At 40.5% G+C, this 27,905-nt stretch overlaps 2 protein-coding genes across 5 annotated transcripts; one reads left to right on the top strand and one right to left on the bottom strand.

Moving 5' to 3' along the window:
• Positions 1–55: 55 nt before the first annotated feature.
• On the bottom strand, positions 56–27,855 carry LOC139063605 (zinc finger protein 235-like). 2 transcript variants are annotated; one of them, XM_070545968.1, is made up of 4 exons: positions 26,995–27,855; positions 26,751–26,836; positions 6,978–7,053; positions 56–2,952 (listed from the first exon to the last, which is right to left on the bottom strand). In XM_070545968.1, the coding sequence occupies exons 2-4, from the start codon at positions 26,817–26,819 to the stop codon at positions 1,226–1,228; spliced, it is 1,872 nt and encodes a 623-aa protein (XP_070402069.1). In that variant the 5' UTR covers positions 26,820–26,836; positions 26,995–27,855; the 3' UTR covers positions 56–1,225. The 2 variants fall into 2 exon arrangements, with proteins under 2 accessions (XP_070402069.1, XP_070402070.1); XM_070545969.1 differs by lacking the exon at positions 26,751–26,836.
• LOC139063620 (uncharacterized) lies at positions 4,987–14,742 on the top strand. 3 transcript variants are annotated; one of them, XM_070546009.1, is made up of 3 exons: positions 4,987–5,422; positions 5,538–5,766; positions 5,838–14,742. In XM_070546009.1, the coding sequence occupies exons 1-3, from the start codon at positions 5,237–5,239 to the stop codon at positions 5,861–5,863; spliced, it is 441 nt and encodes a 146-aa protein (XP_070402110.1). In that variant the 5' UTR covers positions 4,987–5,236; the 3' UTR covers positions 5,864–14,742. The 3 variants fall into 3 exon arrangements, with proteins under 3 accessions (XP_070402110.1, XP_070402109.1, XP_070402108.1); XM_070546008.1 differs by having other exon boundaries at positions 5,538–14,742; XM_070546007.1 differs by having other exon boundaries at positions 4,987–5,766.
• Positions 27,856–27,905: the final 50 nt, after the last annotated feature.

Raw genomic sequence — 27,905 nt, 5'->3', positions numbered from 1 at the left:
CCATTCCTACTCAAGGGCGATTAAGAACAAAACGGGGACACTTCCCAACACCTGATTATCCATTTCACACATGGACTTTATTGAACTATCACAGATGCAAGAAACAAAATATTGTTTAGTGGTAATAGATGCTTTATCCAGGTGGCCAGAAATATATATCCCACAAAGAAAAATTACGCTTTAACAGTGGCAAAGGTGTTGTGCAATCATGTTTTTCCAACTTACAGAATTCCATTGGTTATTAGATCAGATAATGGGACACATTTTGTGAATGAGGAATTGACCAGGTGCTCTGAAACCTTAGGGTTTGAGCTGAAACATCATTGTTCTTATCACCCCTCTTCAGCCGGCTTGGTTGAACGTACAAACGGAACGATTAAAAATAGATTGGCTAAAACAGTGGCTGAGACAGGCCGTCCATGGCCAGAGTGTGTATCACTAGTAAAACTGTGGATGAGGGTAACAGCTCCCTCTGGTGGACCAACACTATTTGAAGTGGTTTATGGAAGATTTCCTGTTCCCCATATCATGAATCCTGTGGTACTTTAGCAGATTGGATGGTTAAATTGTTTACTGATAAACAAGTCAAAATAAACAATGATCTCCCAGAACCCTCGTGTGCTTTATCGCCCTCACAGGTCGTGAAATCAGGAAATTGGGTTCTGATTAAGGTGCTGAAACGAGACAACTGGCGCTGCCTGAAGTGGGAAGGCCCGTTTCAAGTTCTCCTTACCACCCCACTGCTGTAAAGATTGCCGAGAGGCCATCTTGGATTCATCTATCCCACTGCAAGCTCATCATCGACTAACTGCTATTAGAGCACAACGAAGTCCGGCTTCAATGGCGTGATGGTAACAATAGGTACTCATGTCTCAACCCTGGTGAAGATAAAGATCTGCCCCAAGCTTGATGGTTACACCATATTGTTGATTTTGGTATTCACGTTCATGGCCCTGCATTTAAATCAATCAATCAATCAATCAATCAACTTTATTTATATACACCACTTAATCCTGTAATACACGCAACTCAAAGTGTTAACAAATTAAAAAGGCCCCACATTCCCTCCCATCCCCAGAATTTTAAAAACAGCCTGAAAATAAAAACCCATCACAACACTCCTCAATCCCACTCACACACACACACTTGTGTGGATGCTCGTATGTCCCTTTAAATGTGTCTTTTGGCGAAATCTTTGTCCACAGAGCTCACGGACAAAAGGCTTCTATCCTGTGTGAACTCTCATGTGTTTGTTTAAACTTGCCTTTTGGGTACATCTGTATCCACAGAGCTCACAAACAAAAGGCTTCTCTCCTGTGTGAACTCTCATGTGTGTGTTTAAATTTGCCTTCAGGGTACATCTGTATCCACAGAGCTCACAGACAAAAGGCTTCTCTCCTGTGTGAACTCTCATGTGTTTGTTTAAACTTTCCTTTAGGGTACATCTGTATCCACAGAGCTCACAGACAAAAGGCTTCACTCTTGTGTGAACTCTCATGTGTGTGTTTAAATTTGTCTTTTGGGTACATCTGTATCCACAGAGCTCACAGGCAAAAGGCTTCTCTCCTGTGTGAACTCTCATGTGTGTGTTTAAACTTGCCTTTTGGGTACATCTGTATCCACAGAGCTCACAGGCAAAAGGCTTCTCTCCTGTGTGGACTTTCATGTGTGTGTTTAAACTTGTCTTTTGGGTACATCTGTATCCACAGAGCTCACAGGCAAAAGGCTTCTCTCCTGTGTGAACTCTCATGTGTCTGTTTAAACTTGCCTTTTGGGTACATCTGTATCCACAGAGCTCACAGGCAAAAGGCTTCTCTCCTGTGTGGACTTTCATGTGTGTGTTTAAACTTGCCTTTTGGATACATCTGTATCCACAGAGCTCACAGGCAAAAGGCTTCTCTCCTGTGTGAACTCTCATGTGTCTGTTTAAATGTGCCTTCAGGGTACATCTGTATCCACAGAGCTCAAAGGCAAAAGGCTTCTCTCCTGTGTGAACTCTCATGTGTCTGTTTAAATGTGCCTTCAGGGTACATCTGTATCCACAGAGCTCACAGGCAAAAGGCTTCTCTCCTGTGTGAACTTTCATGTGTGTGTTTAAATGTGCCTTTCGAGTACATCTGTATCCACAGAGCTCACAGGCAAAAGGCTTCTCTCCTGTGTGAACTTTCATGTGTGTGTTTAAATTTGCCTTTTGGATACATCTGTATCCACAGAGCTCACAGGCAAAAGGCTTCTCTCCTGTGTGAACTCTCATGTGTGTGTTTAAATGTGCCTTTTGGGTACATCTGTATCCACAGAGCTCACAGGCAAAAGGCTTCTCTCCTGTGTGAACTCTCATGTGTTTGTTTAAACTTGCCTTTAGGGTACATCTGTATCCACAGAGCTCACAGGCAAAAGGCTTCTGTCCGGTGTGGCCTTTCATATGATGGGTTAAATTGGACTTATGGCTAAATATTTTTGGTTGTTTCTGGACTTTTCTGCATGAGCCTCCATGTTGCTTCTCTTTCACACATTTTGTATTATCCGAACACTCTGAAGACTTTACTGCTGAATGACTTGTCACTCTCACATGTTTCTGAAGAGACCACTTGTGGAGGAACCGTATACCACACACAGGGCAGCTAAATGATTTGACTGTCTTAATATCTGACTTCGAAGACTTGTTCTCATTACAGCCATGGTCTCCGTTTCCAGGTTCTGGCCCAGAGTCTGAACGCTCAGAGTCTAGATTCACATCATCTTCATCTTCTCCACCAACTTCAATCTCTGAAGAATCAGACGTCTTTTCATTAGGGTCCAGATCTAGGTTCTTGCTAGTTTCTGCTCCTCCACCAACTTTTGCTGTCATCTGCCCAGCCAAGCTGCTGGTTGGGACACCTCCGTCTTTCATTTGATGGTTGTGGAAATGTAAGAGCAGAGGTTTCTTATCCGTCTCTTCTCTCTTCCTTGAAACTGCAGTGAACCAAGCAGAAATATATAACATAAAAATATTCAGTAAAAAGAGAAGACAAAATACCTAGGGGTGTTTTTGCAATCAGTAGTATACATAACCAATGTTGGTAAACACATTACTATTTATGGTAATGCATTACTTTTACAAATAACTATGAATCTAATGAGTTGCTTTTAAGCCCAGACATCACTATGCAATTGGTAGAAGGAAAAAAAATGCGAACTGCAAATTCTGATTAACGCTTCTCAGAGCCAGTCAAACCAGCCGTCCGTCGCTGCTACTGTGGAGCCTAGAGATAAAATTATGTTTATTAATTCTTGATCATGGACTCAATCAAATGAATGTAATACGTATTTCTCTATTCCTCTCTGCATGCCCACTAGTTCAGAACTCATTCAGACACACCCACACAAGCCACTCACACACAAACACACACTCTCTCTCTCTCTCTCTCTCACCCCCCCTCTCTTCCCCCACCCCCCCCCTCGTGCATCTTGCCACAGTTATAACTGTTTGACTTGTTGATCATTGTCTCCTCTCTCCGACTACAGGAAATGGGTTATTGATAAACATATTGATAAAATCCATGACAGACCCTGACAGCAGCATCGCGTCAGCCCCTCCCTTCCTTTCCCTAACACTGAAGGCGCGCAGCGGCAAAAATGTAAACATATCTGCTGAACCTTTGTGAGAGTGCTGTACACGGCGCGGAGGAAGCTCGTTAAAATGTGTCAAAACTGTAACTGTATTTTTCATTGAAGCACGAAAAAGACAGTGTTGCTCAGTGCAACACTTGTCATGGAGAAGTTTCCCGTTGTGGGACAGACCCAGGGAAATTTAATACATCGAACCTCATTGCGCATTTGAAGAAGCATCACACAAAGCTGCATGAGGATTTTCACAAGACCACGGAGGCGAAGAAACAATTCCCTGGCGTTAAACAACAAACGCTGCCTGAAACCTTTGTAAAGCATGAGAATCTCCCGAGAGATACCAAAAAGGCATTAACCCTAACAGAGAAGATATGCCAGTTTATTGTGCTTGATGACTAGCCCGTTGGTGGTGAGTAATGTCGGGTTTAGATGCTTAATTGAACACCTCGAGCCTCGCTACGTTATGCCCCCAGCCGCCACTCCATTGTCAACAAGACCATACCCCAGATTCATAAACAAGTTAAAACGTGTATTGCTACACATCTGGATAAAGCAAGTGCTGTTAGCTTCACTTACTTTTGGCAGACTGTGAAATTGAAACGTTGGACACAGAACTTGTAGCAGTTACAGTTTTTTTCGATTGCTAAAATTCAAAAAGCAAAAATGAGGCACAATTTTCACAACCTCTACTTCTGTTCCCAATTGCTTGACTCAATTTATCACTACTTAAGATTTCCTTATCATATTAGAACTCTGATTTTCCTCCTTTACACTCTGATATCAATTTCACATTACCTTGCTGTCAAAACACAACACACAATTTTCAGGTTTACACACTTTCCACATAAATTCTCAAAGCTTCAATCAACAACACACAAATATTCAAATCTCCAAACTTTCGGGTCTGGCGAGCAATTTGCAATCAGGGACTGCAGCATAAAAGTAAGTTTCCACAAGGCTACCCAGGTGTATGAGTGGTTTCAGGACCACCCACGGTATTCTATTTTATAACATCCACCTTATTCCCCCTTCCTCAATCCTACTGAGGAGTTGTTCTCAGCCTGGAGGTGGAAGGTGTTCGAAAGGAATCCACAGAGCAAGGTCCCACTGCTTCAAGCCATGGAGGAGCCTTGTAGAGATGTGGCCTTTGAGGCTTGTCAGGGCTTCATGAGGCACTCGGGGCGGTACTTCCAGAGCTGTTTGGACCAGTAGGACATCGCCTGTGATGTTGATGAGGCCCTCTGGCCAGACAGAGACCGGCGGCATGATGCCCCATGATTATGCTTGGGGGAAAGGGGGTGGGGGGGTTAACTGTAAAAATAAAATGTTTTGTCTCAAAATTTGTGTGTGTGTGTGTGTGTGTGTGTGTGTGGGGGGGGGGGGGGGGGTTAACTGTAAAAATTAATGTTTTGTCTCAAAATTTTTGTGATGTCTAATGCTTCTCTCAGAGAAAAGTGGGCACTGTCATACATTCAGTGTGTAATTCCTTGTGTTGCCTTTCGACAATTGTGTTTTCAGTTTTGCTCTTCAGTGTTCTTTCCATTCTTGGTAGTGTTCACCCAAAGGCTACTTGTGTTTAAGCAATGAATGGTATGTGTGTTTCATGTGAAAATGTGGCTGTGTTTACCAAATGAAAACACGTGTGTCACGGTCTGAGGTGTATTCCTGCTGTCACTCCCTTTCTCTTGAGTTTTCCCTCTGCAGGTGGGCGTGTCTGGAGGTTAACCAAGCTGCAGCAGATCTGCTCATCAGCCAGCCAGGGGTATTTAAGCAGCTGAGAGACTCCTACACTTCGCTGGATGATTACTCTACCTGGGTACCTTCTAAGCCACCTCGTCACCGTATTTTCGAGCTCTTAGGACCTTTTGAGATTTTAGATGTGTATTGGATTTTGGATTTAGCATTTTACCCTTCCTGCTCTCGTTCACCAGATCAAACCTCCACCTTCATCCCCGACTGGCTATTCTCTAGAACTCCAACCTGCTTGTCTCTCAGCTTCTCCCTGGCCAGAACCACCTCCAGCTGCCCACCTAAGCTCCCTGGATCTCAGCAAACTCAGCTCCCTCCACGTCTCCCCTTCTGGATCTCAGTCTCAGGAATCCCCTCTCAGCCCAGACCGGACCACTCCTCCCTCAAGCTACTTTCCCCCCTCTACAGACTGTAAGTCCCCCGCACAATTCAGATTCCTTGTTTTCCCCCTCGAGTTGGATCTAACTCCCATCTGTCCACAGATTTCCTGCACCGGCTCCCTTTATGAAAGAACTCAGCTACGTTCAAGCTGCCGGAGTTTGCGCAGCGTGCGCGCCTATTGAATCTGTGTGTGTGCGCGCGCGCGCGGCACAGCTCCATGAGCCGCTCAAGTCACCGCGTCTTGTTATTGGCGCTATTTAAACCAATGTTGTAAAATTACTTCTGCCAAGCCCAGATGTGCTCACTTGTGCACCCGTGAGCCGTGGTTCCGCTGGAATGCGTCTGACCTCTGACAGACGCACTCTGAACTTCAGATCTTCAGCTCGCTGTTAATAGCCTGAATGGGAATCATTTCTTGATTTATTTAGTTACATCCACAATGTTCTGTGTGTGAGGTTTACAATGTCAGAACACCTGCATGAGACAGGGTGTTAATTCCAATCTGCCAGAATGATTCACCACCTTCAGATTCCTCCAACACCGTTAAAAAAGATCAAATGCGGAACATATCGGCGTGCGCAGGCCAGAGTGCTGAAGCTCGGCGCACTGTTATTATGAGGCTAGGGCACATGTGGAGGACACACGCGCAACAATATACTTGTTTTCAATTACATTTATTGTGCCCATTTACTTTTTCTTAGGCCCACCCACAAATGAGTTTCTGGCTACGCTAATGGTGACATATGACAGACTTCTCTGAGCTCCGCAGCCATTACACTTTTCACCTCACGCACCCCCCTTATTAAAAAATTAAAGTGATGGGGGAAAAGGTTGATCATATTTTTTTTAACCCTGTCTGTTTAACTTGATGGCTGAAATATATATATATATATATATATGTATATATATATAGCCATGCCCTGATGTGGGGGCTGGGGGGGTGCGTCGACATGGTCGGGACATAGAAGGGGGTGCGCGGCTAAATAAGTTTGGGAACCACTGCTTTAGGAGGCATCCTAAAGAAAGTGGTCGGACCTTTGAAATCTTTTTTCCTCAAAATGTTGCTTGCTTTAATGTCTTTTTAAAAGTAACCAGACTACACCTCTACATGTACAACACATGTTTTAAAGAATATAGATTAATAATTCTTATGTGGGCTTATTAGTATTTGTTTATTTCAAACCATTTTGTTTGAGGTCGTTCACGCAAGACATACATCCAAATTAGATTTTTGCCTTTACCTTCTTCAGTGCCTCTGCCAACCAGCCCCGCTTCAGCAGAGGGAGCCGGTACTGGTGCAGGCTCACTAGCCTTGCTCTGCAACGAAAAATATAACAGTTTAATCAATATGGGTGGGACAAACTACCAGACATGAAAATGTGTCAATAGTGAAAAAGGTGAGAAAACGAAATCCACCAGCAAGTTTCTATTCCAAAGTTTGAGCTCACTTTAGATTAGTTGTTTGGATTAGTGACGGTAAAAATTGATTCATCAGGGTTTCCCCCAGTGCTTTATATGCCTGGCAGATCGCTAGGCTTTGCTTGGCCACCCGCCAGGATAAGAGTCATGCCCCGCCCCCCTCCCCGACCCTACTGTGTCCGCTGACACGAATGGCGCAACGAAACTAGAGCCCTCCATCAGCTGATACTGTGAGAAACAGCAGCGGAAAGTGTGGCTTATAAAATTTTCTGGGGAAAACCCTGTTCAATTTATTAAATTGAGTTTGAGTCACTCACCAACATTATTCAAGTTTTTTTTATTCATTTGAGTCTTAGTCAGTGCAAAATAAAATAAAATCACTCAAACCTAATTTGCTCCTCTTTCCTTGTACATCGTACCACTGAGTGATAAAAAAATTAATCAATTTTGCATACAGAAATTATTTTTTATTTTTAAATAGTGGTGGAACTGAGTATTTTTTTAGACTGCTTGTTAGGACAACTAAAACAGACAACATAAATTATAACAAAAGAACCGAGAGGGCATGTATTTAAAAAAAATAAATAAATAAAGATCAGTGAAAGGCAAACACGGAGGTCACTAGGGCTGGGGGTAAACGATTCTTTTTCTTTTTTTTTTTTCCAAAATATGTTTATGATTTTCAGATTAAAACAGAACAAAAAACATCAACACCCCCCCCCCCCCCCCCCCCACACACACACACACACACACATCGGCGACAAAGCTGACAGTTGTGACTCTTCATTTAAAGCTATATGTGTTTGGTGCCAGATTGAAATCGTATTTCTAACCATAGGGTTTTTTGTATTTTTCAGTATTCTTTTAGCTGAATCTGAATAAACATAAGATTGTAATGGCAGTCCTATATTGTTATTCCAGGGTATCTGCAGGTTTAAGGGAGCCAAATTTAAGACTTTTTAAGACCTTTTGTAAGGCCACTTTGACCAAATTTAAGCTATTTAAAAAATTAAATTTAAGCTATAATTTCCAGCTATTGCCTGGAACTGGTGCTAACCACATCGCGAACGTGGGATTAGCCATCCAGTTACCATTAAAATTCCCCATGGCGCAAACTCCAACTAGCTTAACCAGCTAATGTGCTCATCTAAAAATAGCCCCCTTTCACAACCAGCTGAATGTGTACGGTTCCGCTTACGCCAACATCATACACAAAAAATGCTGAACACTAACTAGAAATTCACGAAATTTTTATAGAAATAAAAGAATCTTGTTTAGTGGGCCTTTGGTAATTTAAGACCTTTGGAAACTGTATTTAAGGATTATTTGTCATTTTTAAGGATTTTTAAGGCCTTAAATTTTGAAAAGCAAATTTAAGACGTTTTAAGACTTTTTAAGGACCCGCGGATACCCTGTATTCTCAATTTTAACCCAGGAAGGAGTCTCCCTAGTTGGAAAATAGCAAGTAGCTGCCCTTAACTGGGCTGCCCAATAATACATCTTCATATTGGGCACTCCAAGCCCTCCACGCTCATAAGGTAAGTATAGCGGGGAGAGGCGTAGCCTGGGTCGTTTGTTGTTCCAAATAAATCTGGAGAAAAGTTTATTCAGTGATGAAAACATAGAGTCTGGGGTATATAGGGGGATGGACTGAAATAAGTAGAGAAATCTTGGTAGAATTGACATTTTCAACATATTAATGCGACCTATCATAGAAATCGGCATCCCATCCCACCTTACCAATAGCTCTGAAACTTTTTGTATCAAGGGGTCATAATTAATGGGAACAATTTTCTTTATGTCAGGGACAATCTGTATTCCCAAGTAGGTAAAGCCTTCACAGGTACTGGTGAATTGTGTCTGGATATGAGGATTGTTTTCATTTAGAAATAACAGGGAGCTTTTCTTCTGATTAATCTTGTACCCAGAGAAGTACCCAAAATTCTGAAGAACATCGCCCACTGCCGGAACCGACTTCTCTAGGTTAGTTAAAAAGAGAATGATGTCATCTGCAAATAATGATACCCGATGTTCGACCTGACCTATTCTTATTCCAGTTAATTCAGAGGAATTGCGTATCGCCATAGCAAGTGGTTCAATGGCCAAAAGAAACAATAACGGACTGAGTGGGCAGCCCTGTCGAGTAGACCTACCAAGTTGTATAGGCCTTGATATCTGATTGTTTGTTACGATTTTGGCTATCGGTTCCGTATATAACAATTGGACCCATTTCAGAAATTCTCCTCCCAAATCGAATCTCTTAAGGGTTTCAAAAAGGTATCTCCACTCTATTCTATCAAACGCCTTTTCAGCGTCTAATGATAAAAAGGCATGGTCAGTAGCAGATTGCTTATCCCACAGTATATTCAGAAGCCGACGAGTATTATAAAAGGCCTGGCGGCCCATAACAAATCCATTTTGATCATCAGAAATTAATTTTGGAATGTATGAATTAATCCTACAAGCTAGGGCCTTACACAATATTTTAGTATCACAGGACATTAGTGATATGGGACGGTATGAGCTCATATCTGTTGGGGCCTTACCAGGTTTTAAAATGACTGAAATAGATGCCTCTCTCAGAGATGGTGGCAAAATGCCTCTTTCATAGGACTCATTAAACATTTCAAGCAGGTGTGGCAATAATTTGTCAGAAATTTTTTATGTATTTCAATTGGGAGTCCGTCCGGACCTGGGGCTTTGCCGCTGTTCATAAGACCCAGTGCTTCTCTGAGTTCCTCTATGCTCAACTAAGCATTAAGGGCCTGTTTGGCTTCTTCGGGAAGGGTCGAAAATTCCAATCGGTCTAAAAACTGGTTTTGTGCATTTTCATTTTCATTCTTAGGGTATTCTGATTTATATAAATTTTCATAATAGTTGGCAAAAGTGTTATTTATATTTTCCGGATCCGTGATCTCTATTCCATCGTCCAATATAATTGAGTTTATGGTTCTTTCTGATTGTATTTTTTTTAGCCTCCAAGCCAAGAGCTTCCCTGCCTTCTCCCCTTGATCATAATAGGACTGCTTCAACCACATTAGATTTGTAGCTATCTTATTTGTGCTGAGTTCATTATATTCTGACTTTAACAGAAGGAGTTTTTTGTATTTTCCAACATCATTGTGGTGATATAAGTGGTCTTGTAAGTCTTTAATTTGTTCTTCAAGTTCCTTTAGTTTGTTCAAATGGATTTTGGATTTGCTCCTAGTATAGCTTATCATTTCTCTCCTTATATAGGCCTTAAAGGCTTCCCATTTTATTGATGCATTTGTTTGGTTCGTATTAAAAGTGAAATAATCATTTATCTTCCCATCTATGAATTTTACGAACTCTGTATATCTCAACCATTTTGCTTGGAAACGAAATGGGAGTGGCTGGAGTAAAAGGTTCGGCAGTAGAAGAGATAAAATGACTGGGGCATGATCGGAAAGTAAAATAGCTTCATACCAGCATTTTTGTATCAGAGACATTAGATTTGTTGAGATCAGGAAAAAATCAATACGTGAATATGTTTTATGGGTGCTAGAGAAACACGAGAACTCAGTTTTATTAGGGTGTAATAGTCTCCACACCTCCATCAAGTTGAGGTCCTTAATAAATTTCCCAATCATTGTTCTAGTTTGTTGGTGAGAGGGAGTAACATGGGTGTTTGATCTATCAACCACAAGGTTAATCACACAGTTGAAATCACCTCCTATTATGTAATGGCCAGTATAGGAGGAAATAGTTAAAAAGAAATGCTGGTAAAAAGTAGGATCATCTCCATTAGGGGCATATAAGCAAACCAGATTTACTAGAGTTGAAACTATAGTGCCATTCAGTATAATAAATCTCCTAGAGGAATCTAATACTTCTCTGTTAACTGAAACGGAATCGACTTATGGACCAGAATTATGACCCCTCTAGAGTGGGAGGAGAATCCAGAGGAGAATACTTGTCCAGGCCATCTGGTTCTTAATCGGTTGATATCTTTCTCCAACAGGTGTGTTTCTTGTAAAAGACATACTGTGGCCCCTAACTGTTTTATTCTGCCTAATACTTGCTTAAGTTTAACCATGTTATTTAAACCGCGCACATTCCACGTAAGTACTTTTATAGCAGATCTACCCATCATGATTAATTTTAGTATGATAGTGCCAAAGGATCGTGGCTGCACCTTTTTGACTTTCGCTTTCATATTGAGTAAAGACTCTTGATTTAAATCATACTGAGTGAAGTTTCTAAAGCAACCCCCCCACGTTTCCCCAAACAAAACGTGGCTCCAAACCCTCTAAACCTAAGACCTTGGGTTACTTAAGACGTTCCATCCCCAGAGGGGGTAGCGTACAACTGCTAATATCAGCTCCGGTGTGCTCGTCTCTACAGTAGACTCCCCCAAGAGTCAGCATCAGCCAGTAGGAGGGGGAAAAAAAAAACAGAGTTCCATATCGCCCCCCACAGGAGATCCCTGATCAGTGCAACAATAATTATGATAGTAATAAAAGACTTAACCATTTGGTATATAATTCAACGGGATATAAGTAAGAGATAACAAAATAGGATTCATAACGTAGAACTCTTATAGAAATAATCAAATAAAATAAAATAGAACCTTACTTGCTTTTAGAACCACCATAACCAATAATATAAAGTTCGGTTCTTGCCTCACTGTGTGATCCACTCCCCTCTCAGAGGGGGAGAGACAGGGATAAGACCAGGCAGTCCCCGAACTCAGTCAGCCCCGTTGTCTGTCGCTGGTTGTCATTTTATTTTTTTTAATGTAGTCCTCAGCCTCTTCTTCCGATTTGAAGATGATGCGCCTAACGATTATTTTTAAAACGATTATTTTATCGAATAGTCGACTATTCTAATGACTATTTAGACCAGGGGTGTCAAACTCATTTTAGCTCAGGGCCACATTGAGGGAAATCTAGTCCCAAGTGGGCCGGACCGGGGAAAAAACAACTTCTGATTGTTTTCTTTGTTTTAATACAATCAATATAAAACAAGGCTGGAGCCTGAGGACAGTGTAGTAGTACGAGTACCACACCTGAAGTGCACTTGAAAATTTGAAAAAAATTAAAAAATCAACAAATAAAAAAAACATTCCTTAGTGATTCAAAGAGCTTACAGATCACATGGCAAGATCAGTTTCACGTAGCACTTAAAGTATATTCGACTCACTTTACTTTACATCTTTTAGCTTTCACCAGCACATCAATATCAGAAGTCACATCCTGAGTGGCGGCCAACTTCAGGATGTGATTCAAGTTCTTGTGTGAGCCTTGAGTGCAGCTTTGTTTTATTTATACTCATTAGAGAAAACTTGCTCACAATGATAAGTTTATTTTCACTCTACACTGTAAAGTATGAAAATAAAGTTTACACAACCATCTCGCGGGCCGGATTTAACCCACTTGCGGGCCGGATCCGGCCCGCGGGCCGCATCTTTGACACCCCTGATTTAGACAATTAATCTAATGATTATTTTTCAATTGCACAGTTAATAAAAACCAAAAAATCTAATAAATTCCTCAAAAAAATTGGTAAGAGAATAAACACTACAGGCCTTCCATTTTGTATAACACTGCTTTTATTGTATTGCGGTTGGTTATGTTCTGGTGACGTGTAGAACTTGGGAGTGCAGCATGGAGACGGTGTTTCCATGCTGCTTTGTTTTGGTCACTTATGTGCGTGAGGTAGGGCTGGGCGATATGGACCAAAACTTATATCTCGATATCTTTAAGCTGAATTCCGATATACGATATATATCTCGATATTTTTCCTCCTGTAAACTGTTGACAAGTTAACTCACTTCAAGCTCTTGAGAAATTATATACATAAATCAGTAGGTTAAATGCATAAAAATGTATTGATTCTGGTCAAACTTTAACCGTAGTGCCTACTCTCTACCAGTCTGAGCTTTAGTAACACAGGTACAGCTGTCTGCTAACACACACACACACACAGACACAGTTGAGAGCCAGAGGAGTATCAAATGTCCCACAGGCACTTTTTAATTATATATTTATAATTAATGTAAAATTATTTAAATTTCATCTAGAGGTGGCCCATATTGTATAGGTCTTGTCCAGAGAAAAAAAATCCATCATGTTAAGCTAAATGTACGATGATGTAATTGCATCTACTGAAGATCACATGGGTCATGCACCATGGAGTTATTAGTTATTAGAAAAACTAGTTATTAACTAGTTGTTAGTTATTAGTTAGCAGTGTTGGCTCATATCAGCGATTATACTGTAATGATTCAGAGTCTCTGGTTGCTCTTTTATGAGTGTTATTTTCGGGCTACTGTCGCCATAACCCACACCTTACAAACTCAACTTTTTCATCAGAATCACTCGTAACGGAGTATTTACTAGCATAGCAAATAAGAGCGGAAAAAAACGGAACCGGAACAACAATTCTCACCCGTTGAGTTCGCCTTTAAAATAAAACGGTGTTGAGGGTCTGACCTCATGAGGAAATTACTATGCAGTGATTTTCTCCAAAATGACTGTGCTTAAATTGCTCTGAAAAGCAAATAATCACATCAGCGCCAAGAAACTTCATTTTCCATGATGCTTTGCACACGGAAGCATTGGGATGATGTCACCGCCTAATACCAGAAACACGTTCTGCGGGAGGCGGGAGCTCATGGACGCTTTCCCGCGAACTCAAGCTATAAATCATTAACGGAACAAAGAAAACTTCGTTCTTTTGCCCAGGATACCTGGCGGTAAGGACACGCTTGTCGAACGCTCCGACTTCCTTGAGCACGCGGAAGCTCTAAGTGCCCAAGTTGAGCCACGCAACCGCTGGAAAACTAAACTACAAGCCATCAGGTCTGTTCAACCGCTCGCTGCTCTAGCTGCTGAAGGGAAGAACACAGAACCGGGCTGGAAAAATCAGCAACTCCGTCAAACTCACGGAGAACGCGAAAACAGCGGAGAAAGCCATCAAGCCGACGGACGACGCCGAGAACTGTGGAGAAACACGGAGAACCGTCAACTCAAAGAGTGAGGGACGCCTCGCTCTTCTGGTGATCAGACACTCATCTCTTTCTCTCCTTCTTCTTCCGTTTCCTCTATAGTCCAGAATAAGCAATAAAACCGCGCTATTGCTTAAAAAGTAGCTTCGTGTTTTCCTCTTTCGTCCCAAACACGTCCGTCGGGTCATTTTGAAAGAATAATCTGCTTATTTATCATTGTTTGAATATCTTTAAATGTTTCCTACTATGGCCAAGTGGTGAAACTAAAAGATATTAACTTGTGATTAATCTTTTGTGTTGTTTCATGATCCTTTGAAATGTTTTGAGTGATTTAAGGTTAAGTTACTACTGATTCTAAGTGCCTTGGAAGTTAAAGTGCAAGTTGCCACCCACACTTTAGCCAGACAAAGGGGTCAGCCATCTTGTACTCAAGACTCCATTTTGAATCCATACACACGCACACACACACTACTCCTTTGTGAGAACAAAGGACCCCATTCATACATCCTCCATCACACGCAAACACATCTATCTTCAATTATATCACATGGTTGTTATTCATTTGTTCCATTGTTTATTCATTTAACAAATTGTTTAATTAAATGTTATAAAATTCAGATTTTTGTGTCCAGTAGCTTTGTTGTGTCGAAGAGAAGTCTCTGCTCCAAGGATTATACGAACTTCAAGAAAGACTGATAAGGTTTTGGATTCATTTCCCTTTCTAATTAAAGGGTGGTGCCCCGGAGATGTCTAAGAATATCTTAATTAATTAATAAATCAGTAAATATTCTCGTATTTACAGAATTTATTGAAGAATCCAAAAGTAAGTTGAAGCTTACTAATTGTTCGCTCCTAATAACCCCAACAACGGTAACCCTATAGTTTACTATTCAAACCTTTAAATATGTTTCAGGTCATTTGGCCACTCCGGCTTTCCATAGCCGTTTCCTCATTACACAGGGGAGGGAGGGGTTTGGCTCGTTTCTCCGCACAAGCAGGATGGAAAACAGAACTCCGTTGGCATTGAACGTCCCCAAGTAATTAAAAACCAGGAGGCCAAATGCAAAGTTCAGAGCAGCACATTTACCCAGAGGCTCTCAGACTGAGCAAACTTGTGAGAATACACGTAATAGCCGCTTAGAGACGGAGCAACATGTCACTAGCATAGCGGCTAATCGCTAGCATAGCAGTTTGGCCAGTTATATCGATATAAAGATATAAAGTCATCTTATATCTTGTTTAAAAATTATAATGATATTTAAAGAATATCGATATATCGCCCAGCCCTAGCGTGAGGCGATTGGTGTCACAACTAGTGATGAGCCGGATACTCGTTTCAGATAAAGCATTTTTGATGAGTACGAGCATGACACGAGTAAAACTCGTAAATATCTGTAATCGTGCTGAAGGAAAATCCTCATTGGGTAACTGACTGTCTTCACGCTCTGTGATTGGCCAGTCACATAAAGCGCCTGCCCCTCCCTACACACAAAACTCTCTAGCCGGCCGGAAGCGCAGTCCGTCCGGCTCATCTACGTACACACAGACAGAAACAGATCTCGCTGTGATTGCTTCACTGTTGCTCACGTTTCTTCAGTTTTCCCTAGGTTTTCTTCAGCTCGCCTCTTTTTCGGTTGAATATTCAAAGTTACTTTTTTCGTAACTTACCTGGTGCATTTGACAAGACAGAGCTGACGTGCTGCATCAGTCACCTCTGCTCCGGTCGGGGTATTTTTTTTACTCCCTCTCTCTCCCTCTCACCCTCTCTTATCTCTCTCAGACACACAATCCACATTGTTTTGTTTAACTTTGTGTGGGGCAACATGCCAAGAACGTTAAGAAAAAAATCAGTTTAATCAAATTAAAATTTAAAAATATATATAAAGTTGTGTCTGGTTCAAGCATTTCATATTTTCTAGTTCCTACTGCATGAGTTCAGATTTATTAATCCATGCACTTAAATATTAATGTTCTGATTTTGTTGAAACACTTGTTCTGAAATAGTTCCTTCACTATTGTGATCAAAAATATTTAATCTCAATTCTGAGGTTGCTCTGTAAATAGTTTTCAAATAAACAATACACAAAGCAACTTCTGATCAATCCATATCAATTTCAGACTTAAAATAATATATTGATGTAAACCAAACCCACTTCCGGTTAAATCACGCCCACTTCCGGTTATGCCACGCCCATTCCGAGTACAGATACAGATAATTTAGTTGGTTGAACAGACACAGATACAGATAGTGGTGTACTCGCTCATCCCTAGTTACAACCCTTCCTGGCGAGTTTGGCTCGTGTGCAAAAAGGAAGGGACATTAACACGGGATTTAAAAGTTAAAATGATGATCAGGTTTATTTACAACTACAAAAAAACCAAATCTTTCCATCCAGAGGTGGGAATAATAATAATTCTGTCTGTGGGGAATTAAAACAAAAGTACAAATAACTAGGGATGTCCCACTGGGATCTCCAAAGGTCCAAACTCTAAACTGGGTGGTTAAACCAAACTCAAGGTGATATTTTTAACTAAACCGAAAACCCACAACACTCTAAATGTAATAAAAGGGAGATCTACACCATAAAAAAGATTAACTCTAAACCAAAACGTAACAGCTTGTCCAAACGCAAGAAGCCGTTAGCAAAAATGATAACAGTATCTTTACCAACGTTAAGTTCAAGTTACCAAGTTTAAATAAACAAACACCACCCAGCAAACAGATCAGCATGGAGGAGAGACTGCTACCACAAATACAGCTTTCCTAATGTCTGAAAGAAGCTTCTTTATGAAAACGCTCCCAGTGATTTTCCACATCTGCGATAAGAGACTGAGCAGCGTATCAGACCCCGGAAGTTGTTGTCCGTTGCCGGGAGACGAAGACGGGCAAAACAGGAAAGGATTCTAGTAGCGGACGGACGTTGTTCCGGGTCTTCGGTATTTGGCGGAGATGTTAGTGAAGGCGGAGAAGAGGGCGAACTAGAGGAAAAACTGGCAGATTCCACCTCTATTTACAAACTCCTGGGGATGTAACAAGTGGGTGTGGTGCGTCGACTACCAGATCTGACGTCGACAAATTTTTAGAATCGAGCCGTCGACGTCATCGAGGCTTCACTACAGCCCTAGAAGTCATGGAATAAAAGGAGCATCAAAACTTAAACAAATATTTGTAAACAGTAGGGCTTGGCAATAAATCGAAAATATATTGTTATCAAAATCTTTGACTCATATTGTTATAATTTTTTCTCACGTCAATAAATTTGATAATAAAAAAATGAAAAGATGTTTGTAGGTTTGCAGCATTCATGTCTCCTTACGAAGCTGTACCACACTGAGTCACGCAAAAACATGACTTAATACATGTGACGGCTCCATCTAGCGGACAACTTTTGTTTCTGCGCATACCTGTAGTTGTTGTCCATTTATCGTTAACGAGGTGAAATCCTCAATATATTGTGATACTGATTTTAGGCTATATCGCCCAGCCCTAGTAAACAGACAATATATTTTGCACAATTAGTTCTAATTCAACTCCATTTAACAGTAAAAGGATTTGAATTTGTTCTGGAGAAAAAAAAAAGTTGAAACTGTTACGTATCCAAGTGGTCAATTTTTTACCATCTAATTGACACAAGATAACCTTTCATGTACAGACAGGACAACACCGTGTCTGGGCCCAAATTCCCAAAACAAACCTTTGCCACAATTATTTTTCCACAGAGACATATAGTCTCACTCAAGATCTCCTGCAAATGTCCTGTAATCTCTGCGTAGGGATGGGTACCTTTGACATTTGAATCGATCCAGTACTAATTCCCGGTACCTACGAATCGATACAGGTACTTAACGGTACCAATTTTCGATACTTTTGAGTGATTTATATTTTAATTCTCTTTTATAATTAGATATATATTTTTCTCAATTTATAACCATATTTGATAAATATCACGATAAATAACATACAACTGTTTGTATTTTAACATTGTCCTTGTAGTTTTATAAGCTGATAATTAAACTGAAGCAAACATCTTTACTGTGAACTAAATTTACTGTGTATCTTCATTCCTTTACCGGCCTTTTTCAATTGATTTTTCCTACTGGGAAGTTAGAATTTTCTAGGAGAAAGCGAACGCACCATTAGATGATAACAATGGTGGCATAGGAAGCCAACATATCAAGCTACGTTATCTTAAACAGTTTAACTGCTGGAGCAGATTTAAACGATGATGCCTCACACTTAAATCGTTGTCACTGGTTTCATCTTCACCCAATCACCCGTCGCATTTAATAAAGTGAAGCCAAACTTTAGTGCGCGTTCATGTTCTTCTAGTCTGAATTTCGGAGCTCCGAGGAGAAAGCGAACGCACCATTAGTGAAACAGAAGCTAACAAATCAAGCTAACGTTATCTTAAACATTTTATTTGCCTACCGGAGAAGATTAAGATGAGGATGTCTCACTTAGATCGTTGTCGCTGGTTTCATCATCACCCAGTTACCCATCACATTTAGTAAAGTGGACCCAAGCTTTAGCGTTCGTTCTTTCTACCATGCTGCTCTGTTTACAACTCGCTCGCAGCGACCGATGACTTAACGCTCTTGCGAATGCGCAGCTGTCTAGGCAAGTTCTCGTTGTGAAGGACGGGTACCGAAACGAGGCACCGTTTCAAATGAAGTGAATCGGTGCTCAGTCGGTACTATGGAATTCGGTCGGTAGGGATGGGTACCTTTGACATTTGAATCGATCCGGTACCAATTCCTGGTACCTACGAATCGATACCGGTACTTAACAGTACCAATTTTCGATACTTTTGAGTGTTTATTATTTTAATTTTCTTTTATAATTAAATATACATTTTTCTTAATATATAACCATATTTGAAAAATATCACGATAAATAACATTCAACTGTTTGTATTTGAACATCGCCCTTGTATTTTTATAAGCTGATAATTAAACTGAAGCAAACATCTTTACTGTGAACTAAATTTACTGTGTATCTTCATTCCTTTTGCCATCTTTTTTCATTTGATTTTTCCTACTGGGAAGTTAGAATTTCCGAGGAGAAAGCGAACGCACCATTAGCTGACAACAACGGTGGCAATGGAAGTTAACATATCAAGCTAACGTTATCTTTAACAGTTTATTTAACTGCTGGAGCAGATTAAAACGATAATGCCTCACACTTAGACCGTTGTCGCTGGTTTAATCTTCACCCAGTCACCCGTCGCATTTAGTAAAGTAAAGCCAAACTTTAGAGCGTGTTCATGTTCTACTAGTCGGAAATTCGGAGTTCCGAGGAGAAAGCGAACGCACCATTAGCGAAACGGAAGCTAACATATCAAGGTAACGTTATCTTAAACATTTTATTTACCTACCGGAGCAGATTAAGATGAGGATGTCTCACTTAGATCGTTGTCTGTCGCTGGTTTCATCACCCAGTTACCCATCACATTTAGTGAAGTGGACCCAAGCTTAAGCGTGCGTTCTTTCTACCCTTGCTGCTCTGTTTACAACTCGCTCGCAGGGACCGACGACATAACGCTCTTGCGCATGCGCAGTTGTCTTGGCAAGTTCTCGTTAAGAAGGACAGGTACCGAAACGAGGCACCGTTTGAAATGATGTGAATCGGTGCTCGGTCGGTACTGTGGAATTTGGTCGGTACCTTAAAAAGTACCAAATTCGGTACCCATCCCTATCGGTCGGTACCTTAAAAAGTACCGAATTCAGTACCCATCCCTACTCTGCGTAAAGTAAGACAGCAACATTCCTCTCTCTGAATAAAGTGAACCTATTTGAAGCCTACATGACTTTACAACTCATAAGCTTAAATAATCAAGTGTTTAATGAACAAGATGTTTAAATCAAATGTTTGAATAATCTGTGCTTAAATCAATTAATTTAAAATTAATATTGTTCTTACAATGTTCCATTTCAGATATATACACCAGATCAGTATATGTTGATTTAACAAGTTAATCAATGTTTACACTCATACACATTACAATAAGATACTTTTAAATGTTAATATTCAACTCACATAAGAGTTTTTAACACTTTCATTCACAAAGTGTTAACACCTTTGTATCTTAAGGCGTGTCTTCTGATGAATTTTTGGTAAAGCCCTCAAATCCTGATTTGCCAAAATTTATAAACAATGAGTTTATTAAAACAAGAACTACTTCCTGATAGGGCTGCATGACATTAGGAAAACCTGCAATATTCAATAACATTGCTTAATATTGCGATATCGATATTGCTCGCAATAAATAAACAAATACTAAAGTATGCAGTGTTGATGTCGTCTGGCGTGTGATGTCTGCTCTGGGTTCAAAGCAAACAAAAACTAATGCATGAATTCCATTACAACATTCTGTTTTTATTGAAAAAATCTGCAGCTGCACCTGCTGCTGTATTAGCGGCAAAACAACAAACTGCATGCATGCTGTTTCTCAGTGACTTTAAAGCATCACCTCCACCATAAAACATTTTCTGATGCTCCGAATACAGAAAAACATCCCATACCTGTTTTTTTAATAAATTTAAAAAATCAGAAAATAAGTTCAAATGTTAAACAATAGTTAGCATCACTTTAATGCAACAGCAAATTCACTCATTGCTACAGAACATTTTCTCCACTTATGTGGTTATGATATAAGGCTGTTGCTACAATTGGGAAGTTAACTGTGCTGGGCCAAACCAGGAGAAAATTAAGATTTTTTGAGGGAAAGAGAAAAACACTATAATCTTCTGATTAAACATTCAAAGATCAATCAGGTTGATATGTTATATTCATATGGAATCATCACATCTCATTGGTTATAATTAAGACAGGGCAAAGTTCATTTCACTACAAAACTGAGTTTCTGCAGCTGAGAGCCGTGAGGGAGGGGAGAATGAGTTGTGTAGTACTGCAAACTTCCATTGGGTGAGTCCTATGAGCTGAAACCCGGTGGGGGGTGATAGTGATTCGTACTGTGAGTTGTGTGTCATGACCTGAAAACTGGGTTAGTGAGTCATGTACTACTGCGAGCTTCCACTGGGTGACTCCTATCCCATACCATACCAGGTTATTTATAAAGCACATTTAAAAATAGCATAGAGAAAGAGACAGAGAAACAAGTAAAAACTAAATGAGCAACGTTAGTGAGGTAAAAAGTACAGAAGAATGTCACAAGCTGCCACTAATAGAGAAGTGTCACGCTGAAGTATGAAGACAGTCGTGGGATAAGCCAGGCTAAAATAAGTGTGTTTTGAGGGAAGACTTAAACCTGCAGAGGGATAGCCTGGCCTGCCAGACTCGTCCTCAGTTTAATTCTGCACAGAGAAAGAGTCTGGTAACTTACAGGCAGAGAGGCACATGAGGGGCTGGACTAGGCAGCTCAAAAATAACCAATCAGAAAAAAAGACGGAAATGCCGACTGAACCGCGTGATGTAGTTTTTTAGCTGCAGTAAAAAAAAAAAGGCGTCTGGCAACTGCACAAACATCTTCCTTTACAAGAAAGGCTTTTAGCGCTTCTACATGTGGTTTTAAAGGACTTCAAGTCATTTAGAACAGAGGAAAGCCGCAGCAAACTCCGGTTCAGTTGCCATGTTTGACAAACTCAGCATTATGGTGTGTGACATATGCTACTCAGCGCTGATTGGCTCGGTTAGAATTCTCACGGGGTGGGGTTATTTGAATAGGAGAGTTCCCAGACCCTTTCTCTGTGCAGAAATAAACAGAGAAGTCTGGCAGGCCAGGCTGGCATGTGTCATGACTCATAAGACAGCAGTTAGGGGTTTTTGAGTCGTGTACTACCGCAAGCTTCCACTGAGTGATTCCTATGAGCTGAAATACGTGAGGGAGGGGGTGAGTGAGTTATTTGTCCTCTGAGTGAGGCAAGCTACAGAGTAATAGTGACTTGATCATGCTACTGTGGCAAGGTGGAGAAACGAGGGCCCGGGCGGGATTCGATCCCCACATTCCCGGGTGAGAGTCATACGCTCTAACCAGTCAGCCAAAGGGACATCCCCTTGGCCAAGTAGCCAGGGCGCATGATCAATCGGGACATTGTGACAGGATGCTCACACTGTCACATCTTCCCCCCTCTTTCCACAAGCACGTCCTCGTGCTCCCGCGCAGGGTGCCACAAACTTCACATCCATGGACCTACTTGACAGTACTACATGGATCCTGCCAACAACGCCAAATGTGGCAAGGTGGAGAAACGAGGGCCCGGGCGGGATTCGATCCCCATATTCCCGGGTGAGAGTCATACACTCTAACCAGTCAGCCAAAGGGACATCCCCTTGGCCAAGTAGCCAGGGCGCATGATCAATCGGGACATTGTGACAGGATGCTCACACTGTCACACTACAATTAGCACTGCAAGCTAGCTCTCAGACAGGGCAGGAGTGACTCAAACGTGCTGTTAGAAAAGCATTGCTACTGTGAATTAATGAGCTCCCAGCCCAGAAAAGGTAAGAAAATGCTTTTGTTAAACTTGCTCTTGTCTTTTGTAACAATTTTAATGATGAGCCAGATATATTTCTACTTATGAAATTAGTTTGCCAACAGTAACAGGCATGAGTCAGTTGGAGCAGTGAATCGTGATTCACTAGTCAGTTAAGTGATTCTCGAGTATTTAATTATTTGTTCATGACTCGCACATCACTAGTGTGGATTAGGGCTGGGCAATTAATCGAAAATTTATTGTTATCAAAATTTCTGACTTATCGAAAATGTTCCCTGTGTCAATAAATTTGATAAAGAAAAGATGTGTATATGTTGGCAACATTCATGTCCCTTTAAAAGGAGTTACCACCTTGAGTCACGTAGAAATGTGACTCAACGTAATAAATGTGACAACTCCATCTAGTGGACAACTTTGGTTTCTGTGCATACCAGTCGTTATAGTCCATTTATCGTTATTGTGGTGAAATAGTCAATATATCGTAATATTGAATTTAGGCCACATTACCCAGCCCTAGTGCGAATGAAAAAAAGCTGGATGAAGATTTCAACTTCAGCTCTAGCATCGGGTTTGCTCCTCTCCACTCTGCCCAGCCTGGCCGGGTTGATTACACAATAGGGCTGCCATGACTCGCCAAGGCGACGTCAACATAGTAGTTGATTTAATAGTCGACGCATTTTATATTTTACAAACTTTTTTTTAGTCTTGCCTGCTGCTGCACATTTGGCAGCTGCTTCCCGCCTCTCTGCTGCTGAGCCGCATGCGCAGTAGTAGCCATCCAGATCAGCCTTCATCATCGGAGAAAGAAAACATGGTGAGTCGGCAAAGTAGCTCAAAAGTTTGGGAGCATTATTTAACCCTCAGGCTTCACTTTAATTTACGATACACTTGAGTCATTGGAGGACAAAATCTTCTACTTGTAAAAGGATGACCCAGCATGCTTTTTATTTGGCTAAATCCTTCCTTCATTTTGGGTTTAACCTTATGGTATTTATTTAGAATGCAGGTAAGATTTAACTACATTTGTAAACAAAGCAGACTGATCTTGAGAATTTCTCTGCAGAACTGATTTCAACCTGTGTACATGTTAGAGAATTATAAGTTACAGCTAAACACATTTAATAAAGATGTAGGCTAAGCATTGCAAACAAAACAGGTTACGTTGTAAGCATTAAATTTATAGTGATTAAAAAACATGGGGAAAAATGTACTTTATTTGTGACTAGGGTTGTAAACCTTTAATTAAATCAAACTGTAAGTGTTTGTTATTAGGGCTGAAACAATTCCTTGAGTACCTCGAATAATTTGAGTACAAAAAATCCTTGAGTGAAATTCTCTGCCTCGAGGCTTCGTTTAATTCATGCTTAATAAATTCATAGCTTTGCAATCGCCCGGGGTCATGTTTCACCTGGACCGAAATAAGTGACGCACATACACACTGCACTGAATGCACACACGAGTAGCGAATGTAACTTAACTTTCTCTTAAGCCATGGCGAATAACGTGGACACTGGCAGAGTGCAAAAAAGACAGAAGATGTCAAAGGTGTGGGACCAAGGCAGAAAACGTCGTCCAGTGTAAATACTGTAAAATGGATTTAGCCTACCACAACACCACATCCTCGATGCTGCAGCACCTGACATCCACATGTAAATGTCACTTATGCAAGCTGACTCAGAGCCTCTACAAGATAATGCATTTTAGCCTGTATTTCTATATATTCTGTGTACACTGTGCAACTTTGTAATTTGTAGCACTCAGTTTCAGCTCACACTGTGCATCTGGTAGCAATACGTCAGACTTAAAATGTGCTAAAAATAGCAGTTTTTACACATCTTGACTTTTTACTGTGTTGTTATTGATGTCTGTTGTCCCTCGGGATTGCTGCAGGAGGACACGGGTATTTATGAGAGTGGCAGAGGAAAACGAAAGTAAATTAATGTTTTGTGATCAGTATAGCTTGACATGACCACGGCAAACATGCTTTCTCGGCAATCCTTGTTATTGTGTGAGAAAAAAAAAGTGTAGAAATTCAAACGGACATGTGTTAATAGGGAAATAGCTAGCGAGAAATGTTTGCGCATGTGCCATGAGCGGTTCAGGTGCCATTTGGGCCGCAGCCGCTCGCATTGGTTTACTGTGAAATAAAGTTGAAGCGCTGAAGTTTTGAAAACTAATTTTGAATAAAACTTAACTGGCTTGCTCATTTTAAGAGGTCTTTCATATTTTATAACATGCTATTTGATATAATGGTTTACAAACACAAAAGACTAATTTATTAGAGTACTCGATTAATCGATAAGATTTGATAGAGTACTCAATTACAAAAATATTCGATAGCTGCAGCCCTACTTTATCAATTTTTAGCCATTAAGACATGCTTACAACAGCATCCTGCCCCTGGACGCCGACACACTCTTAAGAGACTGATCCAAGACCCCATAATTCGGGTCTGAAATTTAAGCCAACATGGAAGTGGCAAAACTTGCAGTTCCACCCTCATTCGCTGGAGGCTGGTGTCAGAAGGGAGCAAATCCTCATCGACTCCCATGTTAAAAATACCAATTTCACTGCAGAAATAAACATGTTTACAGCCTGGTTCCAAAACATGTTTTAGGTTTAATAGATCTAGTTTACACTCATGACAACTCTGAGGGGGTGAATTTTTTTGTCACTCTTCTGTTTAAGCATATTAAATGCCTAAAATTCTGAATAATTAATGAGCATCAGACCACGGGGAAAGGCCTCAGTCTGAGCTTCGGCCTCGCCTGAAAACTGTTCTGCGATTTTAAGTCTCTCAACTTAGACCATTAGTTGTAGCGTTTGTGCATCAGCCTGGACAAGTACATTCTTGCAGCTAAATCAGTCTGACAGCCAGTGTCTTGGGTAGATTTAGCCTGAAAAAAAAAATAGAAGCACATTGTTGTTGGGAGTTTAGAAAGTCAGATAATATACAAAAGAATCTCCTATATAGGCGCTTTATAACATTCCTAGTGTGTGATCATTGTTATAACGTAAAAGTCAGTCACACATGATGTGGAGAGCCTGAAATGTGACCTCCTGAACAGAATTCCTTACAGAACCGGGTCACAAGCTGGATTTCACGCTGTAATGCTGTCTGTCAACTAGTGCTGCGTCAGTTAGAGACACTGTTGCAGAATTGCCGACTGACTAGCTAAAGGAAGTGAACCACGTCTCTCAGACTTTGCATTTAGGTAGGGAATTGTCTTTAGAAGATGTTAAAACGTTTATTTAGCTTACTCACCTCAGACTGGAGCCCGCCGTGGTGGGGGAGCAGAGTCGGTGGGCTGCATCTAAATCGCAGAGGAGCCACGGTGGGCAGCCTCCCTCTTCAAACGGAGGCGTGCAGAATCGCGGGTAAAATGCCTACAGAGTCACCGCAACCATACTACACTACACCTAATCACCAATACTAAGACGATATGGAACACTAAACCCGAAATACTTTCCCAATTACACTAACAGCCAAACACTAACTAAACTACAATATCCAACAGCCAAGCTAACACTAAATAAGTATTTATAACACTAAAAGATATGCTAAAGACTAGGATATGCTAATGCTATATGCTAATGCTGAACTACCGCTGACCTCCTAAGCTTGCTTGCAAATCCAACTCCCACTCGCCACAGGGCGTGGCCGAGACGCTCGTTGCTTTTATAACTTTGGCACGGAGCTGCTACGTAGTACTCTACTGGTTTACGTAGTACTTTACTCTTTAGCCATTGGCTAAAATTTATTCAAAATGACTCAAATTCTATGTTTTCAGCTGAAGGTGGCGCATTACTGTGGTTTTTAGACAGAATTTTTAATTTTTAAAGAAAATGCACCAAAATGCTAAAATAAAGAATGCACACATTTAAAACACTATTAGGCACTCATTTATACAGTTCATCAGCAAAAAAAAAGTTAATTTAGACGTTACTTGCTCTTTAACAGAATCTGTGACACGGTCAAAATGGCGGTGGTGGCCATCTCCCATTTTGCCTTAAAAACTTATTGGAGCCTATGGAAACGAATTGTCCAGTATACATGTCAATGAGACCGATATAAACCTGTCCCGTCAGGAGCGGTGTAGCAACTAGAGAAATCAACTTGCAAACATTTTAAATGCCTACTTATAACCTGTATCATATTAGCTTTACTTACCGCTCCTGGAACTGCAGTCTCCTGACCACGTACTCTTCCACGTGACCTTGCTCGTGCCCGACCAGTCATTTTCCAACGGCTTTCAACTGAAAAGTAAAAACAAATAAATCGAATAAAAACACACGCTTTATTTAAATTTAAAACAAAAAATGTTAGATAAATTGGCTACCATTTGCTGGCCGTTCAAATGTTATCAAAAGCACGTGTAAGTCCCAATAAAAGATGTAACTTAATATATACTTACGGTATCCCTTACTCCACTTTAACAGAAAAGTCGTATGTTTTGGATATTTACACGTTCTAATCGATGAAACTTCCCAGCACCAGTTTCAGGCGGCAGAAAAAGAACAAACAACGTAGTTACCGCCGAGCTATTGTTCGATAAAGTCAACTGACAAATTCCTACGCCTTCACAAATTGATCAGCGTTCTTTGATAGTATTTTACTTTATTTGGTAAAAATGTTTCTTTTATAAGTATATACTTTGAACAATAATTGTATGTATATTATTTATTTGACTTCCTGACAAATAAATAAGATTTATCTTTGGTACTACTTTTCATGGCGCAGTGATTTCATTTTATGTAGGGCACATTTTCCTTTTCCCGTTTTTTTCTTTTATATGGTGCAATCTCCACTATGACCACTAGATGGAGGTAAATACTTCAGTTCACAGGACGTGTCCTCGACCAAATACAGCAGTTTTGCTGAGTTTCATAAAAACCTAGTGAACATGCTTCTCATTGTTAAATGACCTCTGATTCCTGTTAAAATAAAGTGTTATTAATAAATGATGCAGTGGTCTCTTATTTGTCACATGATATACTTTCAAGAGTTTCTTTATGCCATTTTGAGCTAAACTCTAACAAAATGAAAGTCACTGTCATCAGATCCGGAGCAAACATGAAGGGTTCCAACCTATGGCGACTTTGTGAGAATTTAACTTAACAGTTTAATCATGAAATAATTTCACAAAGTCAGAAATGCATTTTATGCCATTCTTTCAAGAGAAGCTTCACAAATAGTTGCAATTTTTTGCCAAACTCTACATTCTGTTATTTAAAAAAAGAACTTGCCACCTCAGAGGGCATTTTAGGAGGATGCATGCAAGTCTTTCATGTCTGCGATCTAAGAGTGATTATAAATTCAGACCTG

This window comes from Nothobranchius furzeri, chromosome 17, assembly GCF_043380555.1.
Source record: "Nothobranchius furzeri strain GRZ-AD chromosome 17, NfurGRZ-RIMD1, whole genome shotgun sequence".
NCBI lineage: Eukaryota > Metazoa > Chordata > Actinopteri > Cyprinodontiformes > Nothobranchiidae > Nothobranchius > Nothobranchius furzeri.
This window is presented reverse-complemented; position numbering and strand designations above follow the sequence as displayed.